At 53.9% G+C, this 15291-nt stretch overlaps 1 protein-coding gene across 9 annotated transcripts in view; it reads left to right on the top strand.

Moving 5' to 3' along the window:
• The first annotated feature begins 161 nt into the window (after nucleotides 1-161).
• IQANK1 (IQ motif and ankyrin repeat containing 1) overlaps nucleotides 162-15291 on the top strand; it is a 38260-nt gene continuing 23130 nt past the window's right edge. For 4 of the 9 annotated variants that reach the window (XM_012760138.3, XM_012760137.3, XM_012760142.2 and 1 more), the window contains exons 1-3: nucleotides 165-386; nucleotides 1939-2027; nucleotides 5603-5692. In XM_012760138.3, coding sequence (XP_012615592.2) covers nucleotides 1943-2027; nucleotides 5603-5692 — 175 coding nt within the window. In that variant the 5' untranslated portion in view covers nucleotides 165-386; nucleotides 1939-1942. Of the gene's footprint in view, nucleotides 387-1938; nucleotides 2028-5602; nucleotides 5693-15291 lie in introns of all 9 variants that reach the window. The other 5 variants (XM_076004950.1, XM_076004951.1, XM_012760133.3 and 2 more) reach the window with 5 other exon arrangements.

Here is a 15291-nt window from a genome sequence, read left to right as displayed (position 1 = left end):
CCCGCCGCAGCCCCAGCCACCGCCACCGGCCCCTGGCCAGCCTCTGGATCCCGCCCCAAGTCCCTGGACCCCAGCCCGCCCCCGACCCCCGGCCTGCATCATCGGCCCCCGGCCCTCCGCCCGGACTCGTCGGTGCCCTGAAGCCACGCGCCCTGGGACCCTGTCCCCACGCTGCCGGAGACCACCAAGGCCCCTACTTCCAGGAGTCCGAGACCCCAAGAACCCATCTGTTAACCGAGGCTCAAAAAAAAAATCCCTAGCCTGACCCCTGACCCTCGCCCCGGAAGACGGGGTGACTCGGAAGTTCCGGCTCAGTCGCTAGGAAACAGGCCAGCCAGACGCGAGGGGCGGGGCTTCTAGCAAGTCGAGGGATACTGGTAAGGCAGGTGAGGCTGCGAGGGCGGAGCCGGGCCCAGGACGGAGACGGGCCTGGGACAGAGCCAAGCCTGGGGATCCGGCGAGCACATAGGACCTCTAAACACTGACTCCTCCATGCCCATACTGATCCCCACAAGTACCCCAGAGGCACATAGGGACCCTGCACGCACAGGCCCCGACCGATCCCTGATCATTCTCTCCCATCCTCCCACACCGACGCCCACACTTATAAGGGACCCTACACACACTAACCTCCCATGCACACCGACCCCACAAGCACAGGAGCCATCTCAGGAACACAGAACCCTGCAAGCATACCAAGCCCTGCACATGCCAGTCACAGACACATAGCTGCACATACAGGGGACCCCACCTGCACCTGGGGATCCTTCAGGCACTGACCCAACACAAAGTGGATGCCACATCCGACAATCCCCCATACATACTGACTCTGAAAACACAGGGATCTTCCCTCACACATATAGGACCCCATGTGTATGTGGAGAGCACTCCACCCACACCGGGACTGGGTATGCCCACCAAGCCCCACATACTGACACGCTCCCCCCATGCACATATTGACCTGTTCACACACCACCCCCCAGCTGCCCCTCAGGCCTTGGCGTAGGGCTCATCCCCCAAGTAAGGCCCTGCCCTACACTAAGCCATCTGTCCAAGCCAGACCCTACTGCCCTGCTACTCCTGCCCCAGTGCTGGCCGTGCTGGAACCCTTTCTGCCAGTCTTCAGTCATCTTGTTCCTCCTTGTCCGTCTTGCCATGTGATCCTATTTTCTCTGTTTTCAGGGTCACTCCCAGTTTCATTAGTTCCTTCCCCCAATCAGCGATACCCACTGGTGCCAGCACGGTGGGAACATGGTCAGATCAGCACCCAGGCAACTGCACTGCAGTGGGTGCAGGGCTCTGGGGCACCAGGGAGGACCCTTACCAAGCTAGAGCAGGCAGGAGAGGCCTCCCAGGGGCAGTGAACTTGGGGACCAGCTGCATGGGCTAGAGAGAGGGGTGTTGCTCCCAAGACCTTATAACAGCATCTGCCAAGGCCAGCACAACAGAATGTCTGAGGGTGGGAAGGGGTCAGTGTCCCGGGGGTGCAGGGGGTCAGGCTCACAGTCAACTTGGTTCTGAGGGCAGATGAGAGGCATGGTGGCTTCAGCAGAGGGGGTTTCACACATACCTGGACATTAGGACAAAGGCTGTCCAGCTGGTAGCCCCGCAGCAGGAACAGACAGAAGGCTACTGTACACTAGACTCTGGGGCCCAGCAGGATGGGATAAGCCAGGGGTGGAGCTGGCAGGCAAGTGAGGATGGGGGGCACAGCTGCAGGGCCAGATGTTCTTGCCTTGCTCAAGCTGCTGGGCACACGCTCAGATAACTAGGGGCAGGCAGGCAGACCAGGAACCACTCAGGAAGCTGTGCTTGGGGAGCCTGTGTTCCTGCAGTCTGTCCACCCAGGTCCACAGCAGTCTGTGATGTTGTTCCCCACTGCCCCGCCTCTGCCACTCTCAGCATACCCTCCCTGCACCTTTCCTACCCACCTCCCAGGAGAATGAACAGTAAGAAGAGTGCGCCCAAAGCTGCATCAGGGAAGAGGCAAGCATCTCTCCTGGGGCCCAAGCCAAGAGCTGCTGCTGGTGAGTGTGCCCTCTAGCCTCCAGGGCACTGCCACCCAAACACTGACCTGGGAGACCCTCTATGCAGCCACCTAGGGACCCCCCCCCCCAGAAGAGTGGCCTTCAGGGATCTCCAAGTTGGGCTTGGGTGTGACATTCATCCAAGACCCTGGCCCTGAGTCTTGTACCCCTGGAGCTGGGATGGGGGCTGGGGGCAGTGCTCAGAGGAGCACAGCTTTAGAACACATAGAGATGGGAGGGGACAGGAGTGAATGGGAGGGGCCCAGGTGACAGAAACTGGGTTTTGAAACAGGAACAGGGCTAAATCTAAGTTGGGGGTTTTCAGGCTAAGTATGTGGTCCACTCTGACTTTCTGCTCCTTCTAGGCCATCTTGTGCTTTTCTCTGCTGCTTCTTTGCTCCCAGGCCATCCTCTCCATTGCTACTTCCAGGTTGAATGGTGACAGCTCTCCTGGGCTCCATCTTGCTGTAGAGGTCTAAAAAGGGACCTCCGCCCATGCCCACCCCCTTCACCAGTTATCACACCCCTCCTCTGAGCCCCATTTATTCTCTGTCATGGCTCAAACACCTTCAAGGCTGCAGCTCTAGGGCCCTCCAGCACCCAGGCCTGCACTGGGGTCTGTGATTGCTAAGAGAGCACCTTATCCTGCTTCCTAGATGCAGCCCCTCTGCTCAGAGCAGGACTGGACCAAGCTCCTGGACACCAGAGAGCTCCCAGATTCACAGGATCTGGTGGGATGGTGGTGACTACTCTTCGGCACCACGCTGGGTTTAAATCCTCATTCCTCAAAATAACCCCAGCTGCATCTGAGGCCTGCAGCCCTCCTGGAATGAGGATAATGGGCACAGGCCCCGCGTGCTGCTATGTGATCTCAAGCCCTGAGTAGACGCCTCCAATAAACAGGGGCAGGGCAGGCAGACCAGCAAGCTGGCCAGGACACTGTGTTGGGGGGCCTGTGAGCCTCAGTTCTGCTACCTGCTAACTGTGCACCCAGGCCCTCGCCCCACAGGTCAGCCCATACACTGCCCTGGACAGCCCCTGCAGCTGCCTGCCCTCACCGACACCTCTGTCCCTGCACAATTACCCACCTTCCTCCTGTGAAACAGTGGGCCAGGCTGGGTGTGCTTGCTGTTGCTTGGTTTTGCAGTGCCTTGTGCAGTGGGCACCAGCCTTACTTGGCAAATGTAAAGATGGTCCCACAGCCAGCCTGGCACCCTGGCCCTCCACAGGCATCTGTAGGTTGCTCAAGTAGCCACCACACCAACACAGACTGTCTGGAGCCCCTTCTCCCGCCCCGTCCAGGCCTTACCTGGCCTTGGGTCTGCAGCACCTCGAGACCCTCGTTGCGCAGCTGCTCCAGGGCCATGGCCAGCTGCAGCCCCTCCAGGTGCACCCAGGCCTGCTCTTCCTGCAGCTGCTGCAGCCAGGCCTGCTCCTCCTGCCACATCTGCATCTGCAGCTGGACCTGCCGCTGCCGGTCCTCCAGCAGCAGCTGCTCCTGGGCCAGGCACAGCTGGACCTCATGGAGCCTCAGCAGTTCAGGGCCCAAGGTGGGCATGGGAGCCCCTGCCCCACAGTGCTCCATAGGCCCAGTGAAGACTAGCACTGGCTCAGACCCCGGAGCAGTGGCCTGCTGTGGCCTTGAGGCTGCCTGTGGCTGCTCTGGCCTGGCCTCCCTGGGGTGTCCCTGGGTAGCAGGCTTGGTGCTGGTCACGTGCCCTGTAGGGGCCACCCCCGTCTCACCCTGAGGGCCCCCTGTGTTGGGAGGCGGGGGCTCAGCCTCAGGGCCCTGCTCAGCCACCTGCTGGGCCCTGCCAGCCTTCCTGGCTCGGGATTTGCGAGCTCGACCTCGTTTCCCAGACATGGCCCTGGATGCGTGCGGCGCCTCTTTCACCCGATGTCTGCTCCCTAGGGGCCCTGGCTCCTCAGCTGGCCAGCCTCAGTCAGACCAGCTCAGAGGAATCCATGGGAGGCTACAGTGGCTGCTTGCCCCATGCCACGCTCGGCCCCTGCTCCTGTACTCCCCGGGTGCCTGCCCTGCCCCTTGGCTGGTGCTCGCAGCACTGCGGCTCCTGGCCTGGCTCTGCCTACAGGCCTCACGGGCCCTACTCGGTGGGGCTGGGCCACGCCAGGGAGTTTATAGGGACTCGGCGGCGCGGTGGCTCACCCAGGCCAAGAAGGCTGACTAACATGCTGACACAGGGCGCAGGACTTTACGGGCCACGGGCCTCGTTGGCCAGACTGGGAGGGAGACTGAGAGAAACTGGAGGAGGCAGCTCTCAGCAGCTAGACTGCCGGCTGCATACTGAGAGCTGGCGTGCCTGGTCCTGCCCTGGGCGGATACTGAGGCCCCCCCACCTGCCCCACCCCAGCTCCCCCATCCCTCCCCTGGTCACAGGAAACTCAAACTGCAGGCCACAGGCCCAGGAGCTGCATCCTGGCCTCACTGACTGTTGGGACCCAGGCCCTCACTGGCCACAGACAACCCCAACTTAACTGGCCATGGGAGCCCCCATCCCAGCCCACCCCGAGCTCCCGTGGCCCAAACAACTCTCAGAGTTAGTGTGATCAGGGAGTCCTGCTGGGCTTTGAGCTTGCTTGGGGTGCTCTGTGGAGACAAAAGAGCCAGTCGACCCAGCATGGTGGACTCCTGCCTGGATGGAGCTTGGCCACTGCTGGGGGCTTGTGGAAGAGAATGGGCCTTCAAAGGCCCAGATGGCATTTTGTGGATTGAGATGGGGCAGAAAGAAAGAGTTCTGCCTGCCCCTGGGGGCAGGGTGGGGGCTACTGATGCCATCCTAGTTGGGGGTCCAGCTGCCCTGCTCACTGAAACCAGGGCCTGCCTCTGGGCCTGTAGGATGGGGATGCAAGGCCAGCCTCAAATGCTGGTTCCCTGGGCTTCTTGTGGGAGGGCGGGTTCCAGATGGCCTCCTCCCTAGCATTTCCCCAGCCCGGGGCCGCTGACTCACACCCACGCCCAGGGCCCTCATCTCAGCCACAGCTGTCTCTGCCACACTGGCTGGACTGGTTTGCCTGGTGCAGCCTGCTCAGGGCACCCCCCTCCTGGTCAGCCCTTGCCACATAGGCTTCAGGAGGAGATGGACAGCCACTACCAGAAGAGCACTAAGTTGGACACACAGAGATGGGAAAGGGCCTGGGAGGGAAGTGGCACAACTTCAGGGTCGGGGACAGTGTTGGAGGGGCAGGACCAGCAGGCAGGACTGTGGAGGATCAGCTAGTGAGGTCTCCTACCAGAGGCTGCATCATGTCGATCCCGGGCTCACAAGAGCCTGAGGCTTCAAGACCCAAGTGCAGGTGCATTTCTGTCTGCTGGCCCCCCCAGCACTGTCCCCCACCCGGCCCCCCCACACCACCCCAGGGCAGGGTAGTATTTGCTGTTGGAGGACGCTGCCTAGCTGCTCATTAAAGGTGTCGCGTGGGCTCACCTCATGAGGAGGCTGCGGTGGGAGCGCCCTAATAGCCAGGACGCATCGGCCCTTCCGGTGCCCCATAAATGCCTCCGGAGATCGAAGGGGGACCTCCCACCAACTGCACTGACAGGCCCCTTTCCCCAGGGAAGCCCGGAGAGAACCGCCAACCGCAGAGGAAGACAGGCGGGCAGGCGAGGGAGGCGGCGTCCCCCGAGAGCCCCGCGGTCCCTGCAGGTGAGAGTCCAGTGCCCCTGGGGATGGGGCGGGCGAACCGGACCCGCGCGGCCCTGGACAGCCACTGGACACGCTCGGCGTGGGCGCGCATGCGTGTGCATGTGCACGTTCATGGTCGCCTCGGGCAGGCCGTCGCTGCCCTAGCCGGCCGCCTCCCCGCGCTTTCCGTGCCCCACGCCGCCCGGGGGCGCGGCCCCTCGGAGCGACCCTGTCCTCAGTGCCTCAGGCCCTCGCGGTGGTCGGGGCCGTCCCCGCGGGTCCTCGCTCTGCATGCGGCGCCCTCTGGTGGCAGGAGAGGGAGCCGCCGAGGCGGCCGGACTGGATGTCCGCGTGAGACCCTGGGCCTCAGCCCCAGGCCCTATCCTCTCCTCGGCTCTCCGTGGCTCCCACTGCGGTCTCCTCGCTGCTCCTAGACGGGATCTTCAGCTCACACCAACCCCTTCTCCCCCGCCCCCGTGACCCTTCTCCCTTGACAGCTCCCCCCAGTGACCCCATGTCCTGCCTCCTCCCACACCCAGATCTTTCTGTTCTCTCTGCCCTGGTGCCACCAGCTCCTCTTCTCCCATTCCACCCTGCCCTCAACCGGCCTCCGCCTCCCACTCTGTTTCTCTTAGTCTGTTCTCCACATGGGGTCAGATTCCCATCCCACACTCCCCTGACGCTGCTTCGTCCCTGCTTAACGTTGGGCCATGCTGGCTGACCCTCCAGATAAAGTTCCAGCACCTCCAGTCACCTGTGCACCCCCAGCACCTCCAGTCACCTGTGCCACTCCCAGCACCTCCAGTCACCTGTGCACCCCCAGCACCTCCAGTCACCTGTGCACCCCCAGCACCTCCAGTCACCTGTGCCATTCCCAGCACCTCCAGTCACCTGTGCCACTCCCAGCACCTTCAGTCACCTGTGCACTGCCCCTCAGGTGCCAGGATGAGAAGTCTGAAACTTGTCCGAAGGTGTGTAAAGTATGGATATTGCTTTATGAAAGTTGTATATGACCTGGATTTTGCACAGTAGAAACAGATTCTATGAAATTCAAGCAGAATAGAATGTATTGTAATGATATGCAGTAGTTGGAGCTGTGGGCTTGGAAGAGGGGCAGAAGTGAGAGAGGAAGCAGAGAACACAGGCAAGGCTCAGCCCTAGGCAAAGTCTGGTGACAGCATCTCTGTCCCTGAAGGCCAGCACTGCTGCTGGCCTCTCTGCTGCAGCTCCACCAGGAACCATCTATTCTTCCTGTGCCTTGGTGTCACCTGCTCCACATCCAGACTCCTGGTGGGAAATTGAGAGGTTCTAGTCTTGCATTCAGTGTTGGGAAGCAGGTGTGGATGGCCCATTTTGCTCTCTGTAGAGGGAGTGGGCTCCTGTTGCTTTCTCCAGAACAGCCCCTACCCTCACAGCACAGGAGTCCCAGAGCCTTCTGCAGGCTGTTCCACTCTGAGGCCGGCTGTTCTGGGACGTGGAGTAAAGTGAGCCCCCTGGACCCTGCTGTGCTGTCTCCTTTTGCTACAAGAGGGGGTCCCAGTGCCAAAGCAATGCCTTGCCGGTGCCAGGACTGCATGGGGGAGTGGGTGGGAAGGACTGTGCACACCCAGGAGGAAGGTGTATTTTAGCCAGCATAGATGGTGCACCTTTCATGTGGAAGAGGTCAAATAAAAGTGTTCTGCCAGCGGGCCTGGTGGCTCATGCCTGTAATCCCAGCTCTCTGGGAGGCTGAGGCGAGAGGATTGCTTGAGCTCAGGAATTTGAGACCAGCCTGAGGAAGAGGGAAACCCTATCTCTACCAAAAATAGAAAAAAAATAGCCAGTATGGTGGTGCACTCCAGTAGTACCAACTACTCAGGAGGCTGTGGCAGGAGGGTCCCTTGAGCCCAGAAATTAGAGGTTGCAGTGAGCTAGGCTGACACCACTGCCCTCTAGCGTGGTGACAGAGTGAGACTCTGTCTCAGAAAATAAATAAAATTAAATTAAAAGAAATCCATTCCATTGCATGGTGATAGAAGGTTAAAAAAAGAAGAAAAAAAAGAGCTCTGCCTGCAGGTGGTGGACTCAGGGATGGGACTTAGGGTAGAGAGTGTGTGTAGGCTCTGCCCCATGGCCATGGTTGTGGGGCTCACGTGCCCTCAGCACAAGTCTTGCTGACTCAGAAGCTTCTTTGATAGGACACCTGGTCACCATCACATGGACACACTATTTTAACACTCTGGGGCTATTCCAAGAAGTCCATCCCAAGAGCATCTTCCCCCAGCCTCCTCGTCACTGCCTCAGCCCTGCTCTCTCCAGCTTTCTGCTGATCTGTCCAAACCGTCAGCCAGAGCATACAAATCATAAGGAAGGTTTGTCCAGCATGGACAGTTTCTGGTCTAGATCAGTCTTGAAAAGAGGGGTTCGTGTTGTTGGGGTAGCCACCATCTCTGCCACCATGGCCACTCTGTCCCAGGGCCCGCCAGCTGCCATCCACAGAACAGTCATGATGTCCACCCTGCTCTCCACACCTCCTCTGCAATGGACTCTCTCTGGGGGCATCACTATGAAGCACAGAGCCAGCCCCAGGAGCATGGTGCTCCCATATCCCTGATAGGTGCATCCCCTAACCTTTAAAATTTTTTTTTTCTTTTTTAGAGGCAGGTCTCTCCTGTCACCCAGGCTGCAGTGCAGTGGCACATTCATAGCTCATTACAGCCTCAGCCTCCTGGACCCAGGGAATCCTCCTGCCTCAGCTGGGACTATAGGTGTGCACCACGAAACTCATTGACCCCAACCTTCCCCAGGTTCCCACATCCTGGTTATCCGGAGCTTGTCCATTTCAGGCTCCTGATGAACCAGCCCAGCCCCTTGCAGTGCCCAAGTCAGATGCAGCTGTCAGGTGACTCTTCCCAGCCACAGTAAGTAAGTGACCAGGTGCCCAGCGGGGACTGTCCCTCACTGCTGCCTCTCAGGCCCTCCCGGTCCAGGGGCGGCTGCCATGTGGTTGGGAGTTAAGCTAGAGTTAACACCAATGTGTGGGCTGACTGTGCACCAGCCACGAGTCTTTCCCCCCCCCCCCATCCATGCAGCTCCCAGGAGGCGTCACTGCTACTAGAGAGAGAGACAGACGGATAGACAGACTGGGGGGGGGGGCTGGTGAGGCGGATGCTGGGCCATGGGATTCACCCATGCCATCTGGGCTCAACCCAGGGCATAGCACTTCTACCATGCAGAGGACTGCGGCCATGCAGCCCAAAGTCATGAGCAAGTGGAGCTCAGGAAACCCAGCTTGTGACAGCTGCCTCCAGCGACGTGTTCTATTAGGGCCTGGTGGCATGCCAGGAGCTGTTCTCCAAATGAAGACTAGTTTTCTACCATGGAAGGCATGGCCTGGCTGCAGCACTGCAGATGTCTGCACTGTGACTCTCCCAGGGGCTCAGGAGGCTGTGTCGATCTGCCCCAGTGAAGAGACCACTTCTAGCATGACAGCCCTCCCTGGTTCTGCCTCCTGTTCAAGTTTACAGTAGTCTCTCATATTCTGCCATTATTAGTTTGTTTTTGGCTAAGGCCAGACAGGTGAATTTAATGGAGATGTGATGGGGACAACCACTCCTGCCTCCCTTGTCTTTGGTGTTGGTATTAATCCCCACAGTCCCTCCAGGAAAGCATGATTTCTATCTGGTTCACTATTTTGCTGGAGGGAGGAAGTGTCATGGACTCCCACTTGGCTCTTCTACCATAATTACCCTTGCCCCTTTGTCCAGGGAGCCAGTGTAGATTCTGCTAGCAGCTAAATCTGTCTATCTGAATTCGAATTCACAGGGCAGACCCACCGGACCTACTGTCGAGGCCTCCACTCTGTAAACAGATGCCCATGATGACATTCCAATAGTCCTAGAATCAGTATCAGTTTATTTTTTTATTTTTTATTTTACCCTGGCTATAGTGCAGTGGCACAATCACAGCTCACTACAGCCTCCAACTCCTGAGCTCAAGTGATTCTTCTATCTCAGCTGTGGCTGGGAAGGTGCACTCCACCACACCTGGCTAATTTTTCTTTTTTGTAGAGATGGGGTCTTGCTCTGTTGCTCAGGCTCAAACATTTTTCTTTTTTGTAGAGATAGGGTCTTGCTCTGTTGCTCAGGCTCAAGCAAGCGTCCCTCCTTGGCCTCCCAAAGTGCTGGGATTACAGGTGTGAACCACCATGCCTGGCCTAGAATATTTAGTATTGGGAAAGTATTTATAGAGGCATCTGGCTTACTCTTCAATGTGAGAGCTGTGAAGATTTGAACTTGACTTGTATCTGAAAACTGGGTGGAAGACTCTGGTGGTTGATGTCAGATTTCTGACTGGCAGAGCCTGGTGAGTGTTTTTTTTCTGATTATACAAATTGAGCAACACCCCATTGACTGCTTTCTGTGTCACCCTCAGGCCACAACAACCTGCTGCCTGTTGTGTCCACCTTGCCTCTGATAGTTATTAGGTCATTAAATACGAAATGTCCAATTTCAAATCAAAAGCTAATTTATTATATCTCAAACAAGAAGCAGTACAATTAATCAAAGTATTGTGTAAACTAGCTACACAGTTTTGCCATCTTCAGGGTAGCTTGTTTATGCCAACAGCGAAGAAGCCTGAAGAGCAAGTGGTGATGAAATTGCGAAAGACGTTTTCCAAAGCTTGTTGAAAATTGAATATTTTCCCTTGCAAGATGTGGTCCAAAGCCTGGAAGAAGTGGTAGTCAGTTGGTGCAAGGTCTGGTGAATAGAGTGGATGACAGAGAATTTCCAAGTCCAGCTTCTGTAGTTTGAGCAGCGTTGTTTGTGCCACTTGTGGTCTTATAAGAGTATCGCCCTGTCTCTATTGACCAATTTCAACTGCTTAATCACAAGCATCCTCATCATTTCATCCAACTGGTTGCAATAGACATTCACTGTAATCAACTGACTAGGTTTCATGACCTGTAGTGGATAATACCAGTGCTGGACCACCAAACAGACACCATTATCTTTTTTGGATGAATATTCAGTTTTGGGCTGTGTTTTGACACTTTGTCTTTATCCAGCCATTGTGCTGAACACTTGCAATTGCCAAAAAGAATCCATTTTTCATCACACGTAACAATACAGTGTAGAGATGGTTGGTCTTTATGTTGTGACAGCAAAGAAAGGCAGGCTTCAAGATGATTTCTCTCCTGACATTCACTAAATTCATGTGGAACCCATCTATCCAGCTTCTTTATCTTGGTGATTTGTTCCAAATGGTCCAATATTGTAGGAATAGTAACATCAAACCTTGGTGCTAATTCATTTTCAAGATTAAAGTCACCAGAATGGAACTTCTCAAACCATCTACGTACTGTGTGTTCATTAGCCACATCATTCCCAATACTTTCAAGCTGTCTGTGCTGCATTGGCTCCATGATGGAACTCATATTCAGAAATAACAGGAATTTTTGACATATCCATGGTTTCACAAAAATTGCTGTAAATAGTTTTTTGAAAAATAATCGCAAGCCAAGCTGTGTGTTTGAAAGATTGAGGGTGTACCTTCACAATAAAAATAAAACAAGAAGTGTCAAAGTGAAATGTCAGAGATATTAACTGTCAAACTTATGCTTAAGGAAATCAGACATTTCATACTTACTGACTTAATAAATGCTGCCACTAACAACTTCTGTTCTAAAATCCATCATCCCAAGGGATGTTAGGGCAGGAAGTTCCACAGCTGTTTCCCCCAATATCCACTCCAGCCTGCAGAGCACAGTTACCACAGGGCTCCTCAGAGGTGCTGATGGTTCACTCATATGTGTATTTCTTGTTCTAGTGAAGGTGTTCCTTCTAGTGTTCCTTCACTAGTGGTTTTGCAGGGTAATATTAGCCAGTTCCTGCATTTTTGAAAAGTAGGCTATTGCTTCCTGAGCAGACTGGTACTTCTCTGCCAATCTGGCCTGACAGTGGACTCTGATTATTGGCCTAGGTGCAATGAGGGGTCATAGGGACGTCATCTTTCATGGCACCTACTTCAGGTGAGGTCTGTATGTGGTCTACAGAAGGGAAGACCGCCTTCCTCTGGCCAAGGGGAAGGGGCACTTCTCCTGGCATGGAGCCAGCTGCTAGTGTAGGGGTGAATGCTGGGGCACTGCCAGTGGGAACGTTGGGCACACAGGAAAGAGTAAGTCCTTTTCCTTCCTCCTGCCTCCCAGTCTCCTTCTCATGCCTCCTGTGGGCAGAATAAAAGGAAGCCAGCTGGCAAAGGAAAACTGGGATTTGCAGAGTCCTGGTCCCAGCACTACAAAGCCAATAAAGAGGGACAGGCTGAGAGATACCAGCTGACGACGGACACGGTGCACCCTGTGGCCATCTATGTTTGTGTAAGCACTCTGTGATGTTCACACAGTAACGAAAGCATTTCTCAGAACATACAGTCATTAAGCAATGCATGACTGCATTCTCTCTGCCCCCTTTTCTCTCTTCTCTTTCTGAGACTCTCAAAATGCATATGTTGGTCTATTTGATGGTTGAGCCTACAGGTCCCTTAGGCTCTGTTCACTTCTTGTTAATTATTTTTTCTTTCTGTTCCTCAGATTCAATAATTCCCATTGTCCTATCTTCAAGATCACTGATTTTTTTCTTCTGCTTGCTCAAATCTCTCTTTGAATCCCTCTAGTGTATTTTTCATTTCAGTGATCATAATTTTCAGCTCCAGAATTTCATCTTGGTTTCTCTTTTAGGTTTTCTGTCTCCTTGTTGATATTTCTATTTTGTTTTTACATCATTTTTGTGAATTATCTACATCTTCCTTTAGTTCTTTGAGCATCTTTAAGATAATTATTTTAGGCCGGGCGTGGTGGCTCACACCTGTAATCCTAGCACTCTGGGAGGCCGAGCCATTATTTTGCTGGAGGGAGGAAGTGTCATGGACTCCCACTTGGCTCTTCTACCAAGACCTGGCAGATTGCTCGAGGTCAAGAGTTCGAAGCCAGCTTGAGCGAGACCTGTCTCTACTAAAAATAGAAAGAAATTAATTGACTAACCAAAAATATATATACAAAAAATTAGCTGGGCATGGTGGCACATGCTTGTTGTCCCAGCTACTCAGGAGGCTGAGGCAGCAGGATTGCGTGAGCCCAGGAGTTTGAGGTTGCTGTGAGCTAGGCTGATGCCACGGCACTCACTCTAGCCTGGGCAACAACGTCAGACTCGGTCTCAAAAAAAAAAAAAAAAAAAAGATAATTATTTTAAAGTCTTTGTCTAGTAAATGTGCCATCAGGTCTTTTTCGGGGATGGTTTCTGCTGATTTATTTTTTCCCTTAAATAGACCATTGTCCTGGTTTTTTTTTTATTGCTTTCTGACTTTTTAAAAAACTGGACATTTGAATCTAATAATATGGTAACTCTAGAAATCAGATTCTTTCACTTCATTATCTCCTTGTTTCTGTGGGTCAGGAGTCCAGCCCAGCATCACTGGGTCTCTGGCTCAGCATCTCTTGCTGATGTCAAGGTGTAAGCCAGGGCTGTAATCTCATCTCAAGGCTTGACTGGGGAAGGATGGATGTGCAAGCTCACATGCCCATTGGTGGAATTCAGTTCCCTGTCAGCTGTTGGACAGGGCCTCCATGTCTTGCTGGTGTCAGTCTTGCCACATGGGCTTCTCCACAGGGAAAAGAGTCTGCTTGTCCCAAGATAAAAGTAGCAACCTTGGCCGGGCGCTGTGGCTCACGCCTGTAATCCTAGCTCTTGGGAGGCCGAGGCGGGCGGATTGCTCAAGGTCAGGAGTTCAAAACCAGCCTGAGCAAGAGCGAGACCCCGTCTCTACTATAAATAGAAAGAAATTAATTGGCCAACTGATATATATATAAAAAATTAGCCGGGCATGGTGGCGCATGCCTGTAGTCCCAGCTACTCGGGAGGCTGAGGCAGAAGGGTCACTCGAGCCCAGGAGTTTGAGGTTGCTGTGAGCTCTGACGCCATGGCACTCACTCTAGCCTGGACAACAAAGCGAGACTCTGTCTCAAAAAAAAAAAAAAAATATATATAAAAAAAAAAAAAGTAGCAACCTTATGTAACATGACTATGAAGTGGCACCCCATCACCCTTATTGTGTTTTGTTGGTTAGAAGCAACAGGTCCCACCTACACTCAAGGGGAAAGGATCCCGTAAGGCATTAATACCTGGAGCAAGGGGTAACTGGGGACTGTTTTAGAGTCTTTCCTCCATAGTACCATATATCAGTCACTTATTGGAAGCATATACTGCATCTCCTAAGACAGAATGATAAATTTTCAGGATATAATCTCCCAACTGGCACTGTAAGCATGTCTTCAGTGGGCTGTTAAACCATTCTATCAGGTCAGCTGCTTCTTGGGATAGGGAACATAGTAAGACCAGTGAATTCCACGGGCATGAAGTTAGCTGAGAAATAAGTTCCTTAGTAGCAATGTTGTGTATATTACCATGATGTGGAATAAATATTTTATAAGCCTATAGTGACACTGGCAAAATCATTGCAGGCAAGAAGGACAAAATATGCAGAATACATTCCTCCAGTGAGGACATATACTGCCCTTTCATGATAGAAAGGGTCCTGTGTGGAGAACCTGCCACTAGATGACTGGCTGGCCCCTTGGGGAGTGGGGCCATGCTGAGAGCTCAGTGTTGGTCTCTGCTGTTAGAAAGTTAGGAATTCTGTGGTGACAGTAGCAAGAGTAGCCTGGAGGGGAGGGAATCCATGTCATGGAGCCCAAGGAAAGCCTCCATCTCTGCTGCTGTGTCTGCTTGTTACCTCGGTGCATCAATAAAGTGTCAGGGTGGCTAGAAGAGAGTGATGGCCACCCACAGCACATGGCCTCCTGTCCTCTTACTGCATTTCCCCAAATGCCTGTATTTGGGGGAACACTCAAAAAAGAGCACAACCATCTTCGTGTTTTGTACCACCACCCACACCCTCTTTCCCAGATGTCCTTACTACTCTCTGACCCTGGTCTTTCTTGCCATCCCGGCCACCCATTAACTACCACCTTGAACAATGGCAGTGTTTTCTTCGGCAGTCTTGTAGTCCTGACAAAGTGGACAACAAAATCCACAGCTCAAAGTGCTTCTCACTGTCAAGGGCACCCTGACTGAGGGTTAAAGCCACAGCACACTGTGCAGCCTGTCCTGGGAGCCAGGTGGCCATGAGGAACTTCCCATGATGTCATCGGGAGGGGGGCAATGTAGGAGGACTGGCTGCCAGGGGCATCTGAGCCACCTGCTCCTTGTACCTTCAAGTCCTTCTCAAACCCAGTTTCTTATATTTCCTCTCCACTAGATGACAAGTTGCCAGCACATGCCCAGTCTCATGGCTCATGGCTCAGCTACCCAGTTCACGATGGCTACCCCAGGTTGTGTAGTTATTTGATGCCCTGTGGCCAGGCATCCAGGGTCTGCCAGGGCCCCACAGCCAACTAGGGTTTATTTCTCAAAAGAAGAACAGTTTTACACAGAAGAGGGCATGGATTTGCTCTGAAACTCTAGGATTCTGTGCTGTGATTTTCTTACTGGGTTTCCCCAGAAGTTCCAAACAGCATTCCTGTGTGCAACAGCCAGTTTGAATGTCCCTGGACCTCCTGGGTCACAAGGCTCACATGGCAATGAAGC

Source organism: Microcebus murinus, chromosome 7 (genome assembly GCF_040939455.1).
Source record: "Microcebus murinus isolate Inina chromosome 7, M.murinus_Inina_mat1.0, whole genome shotgun sequence".
Classification (NCBI taxonomy): domain Eukaryota; kingdom Metazoa; phylum Chordata; class Mammalia; order Primates; family Cheirogaleidae; genus Microcebus; species Microcebus murinus.
Note: the sequence above shows the minus strand (reverse complement) of the source record. Positions and strands in the feature narration are given on the sequence as shown.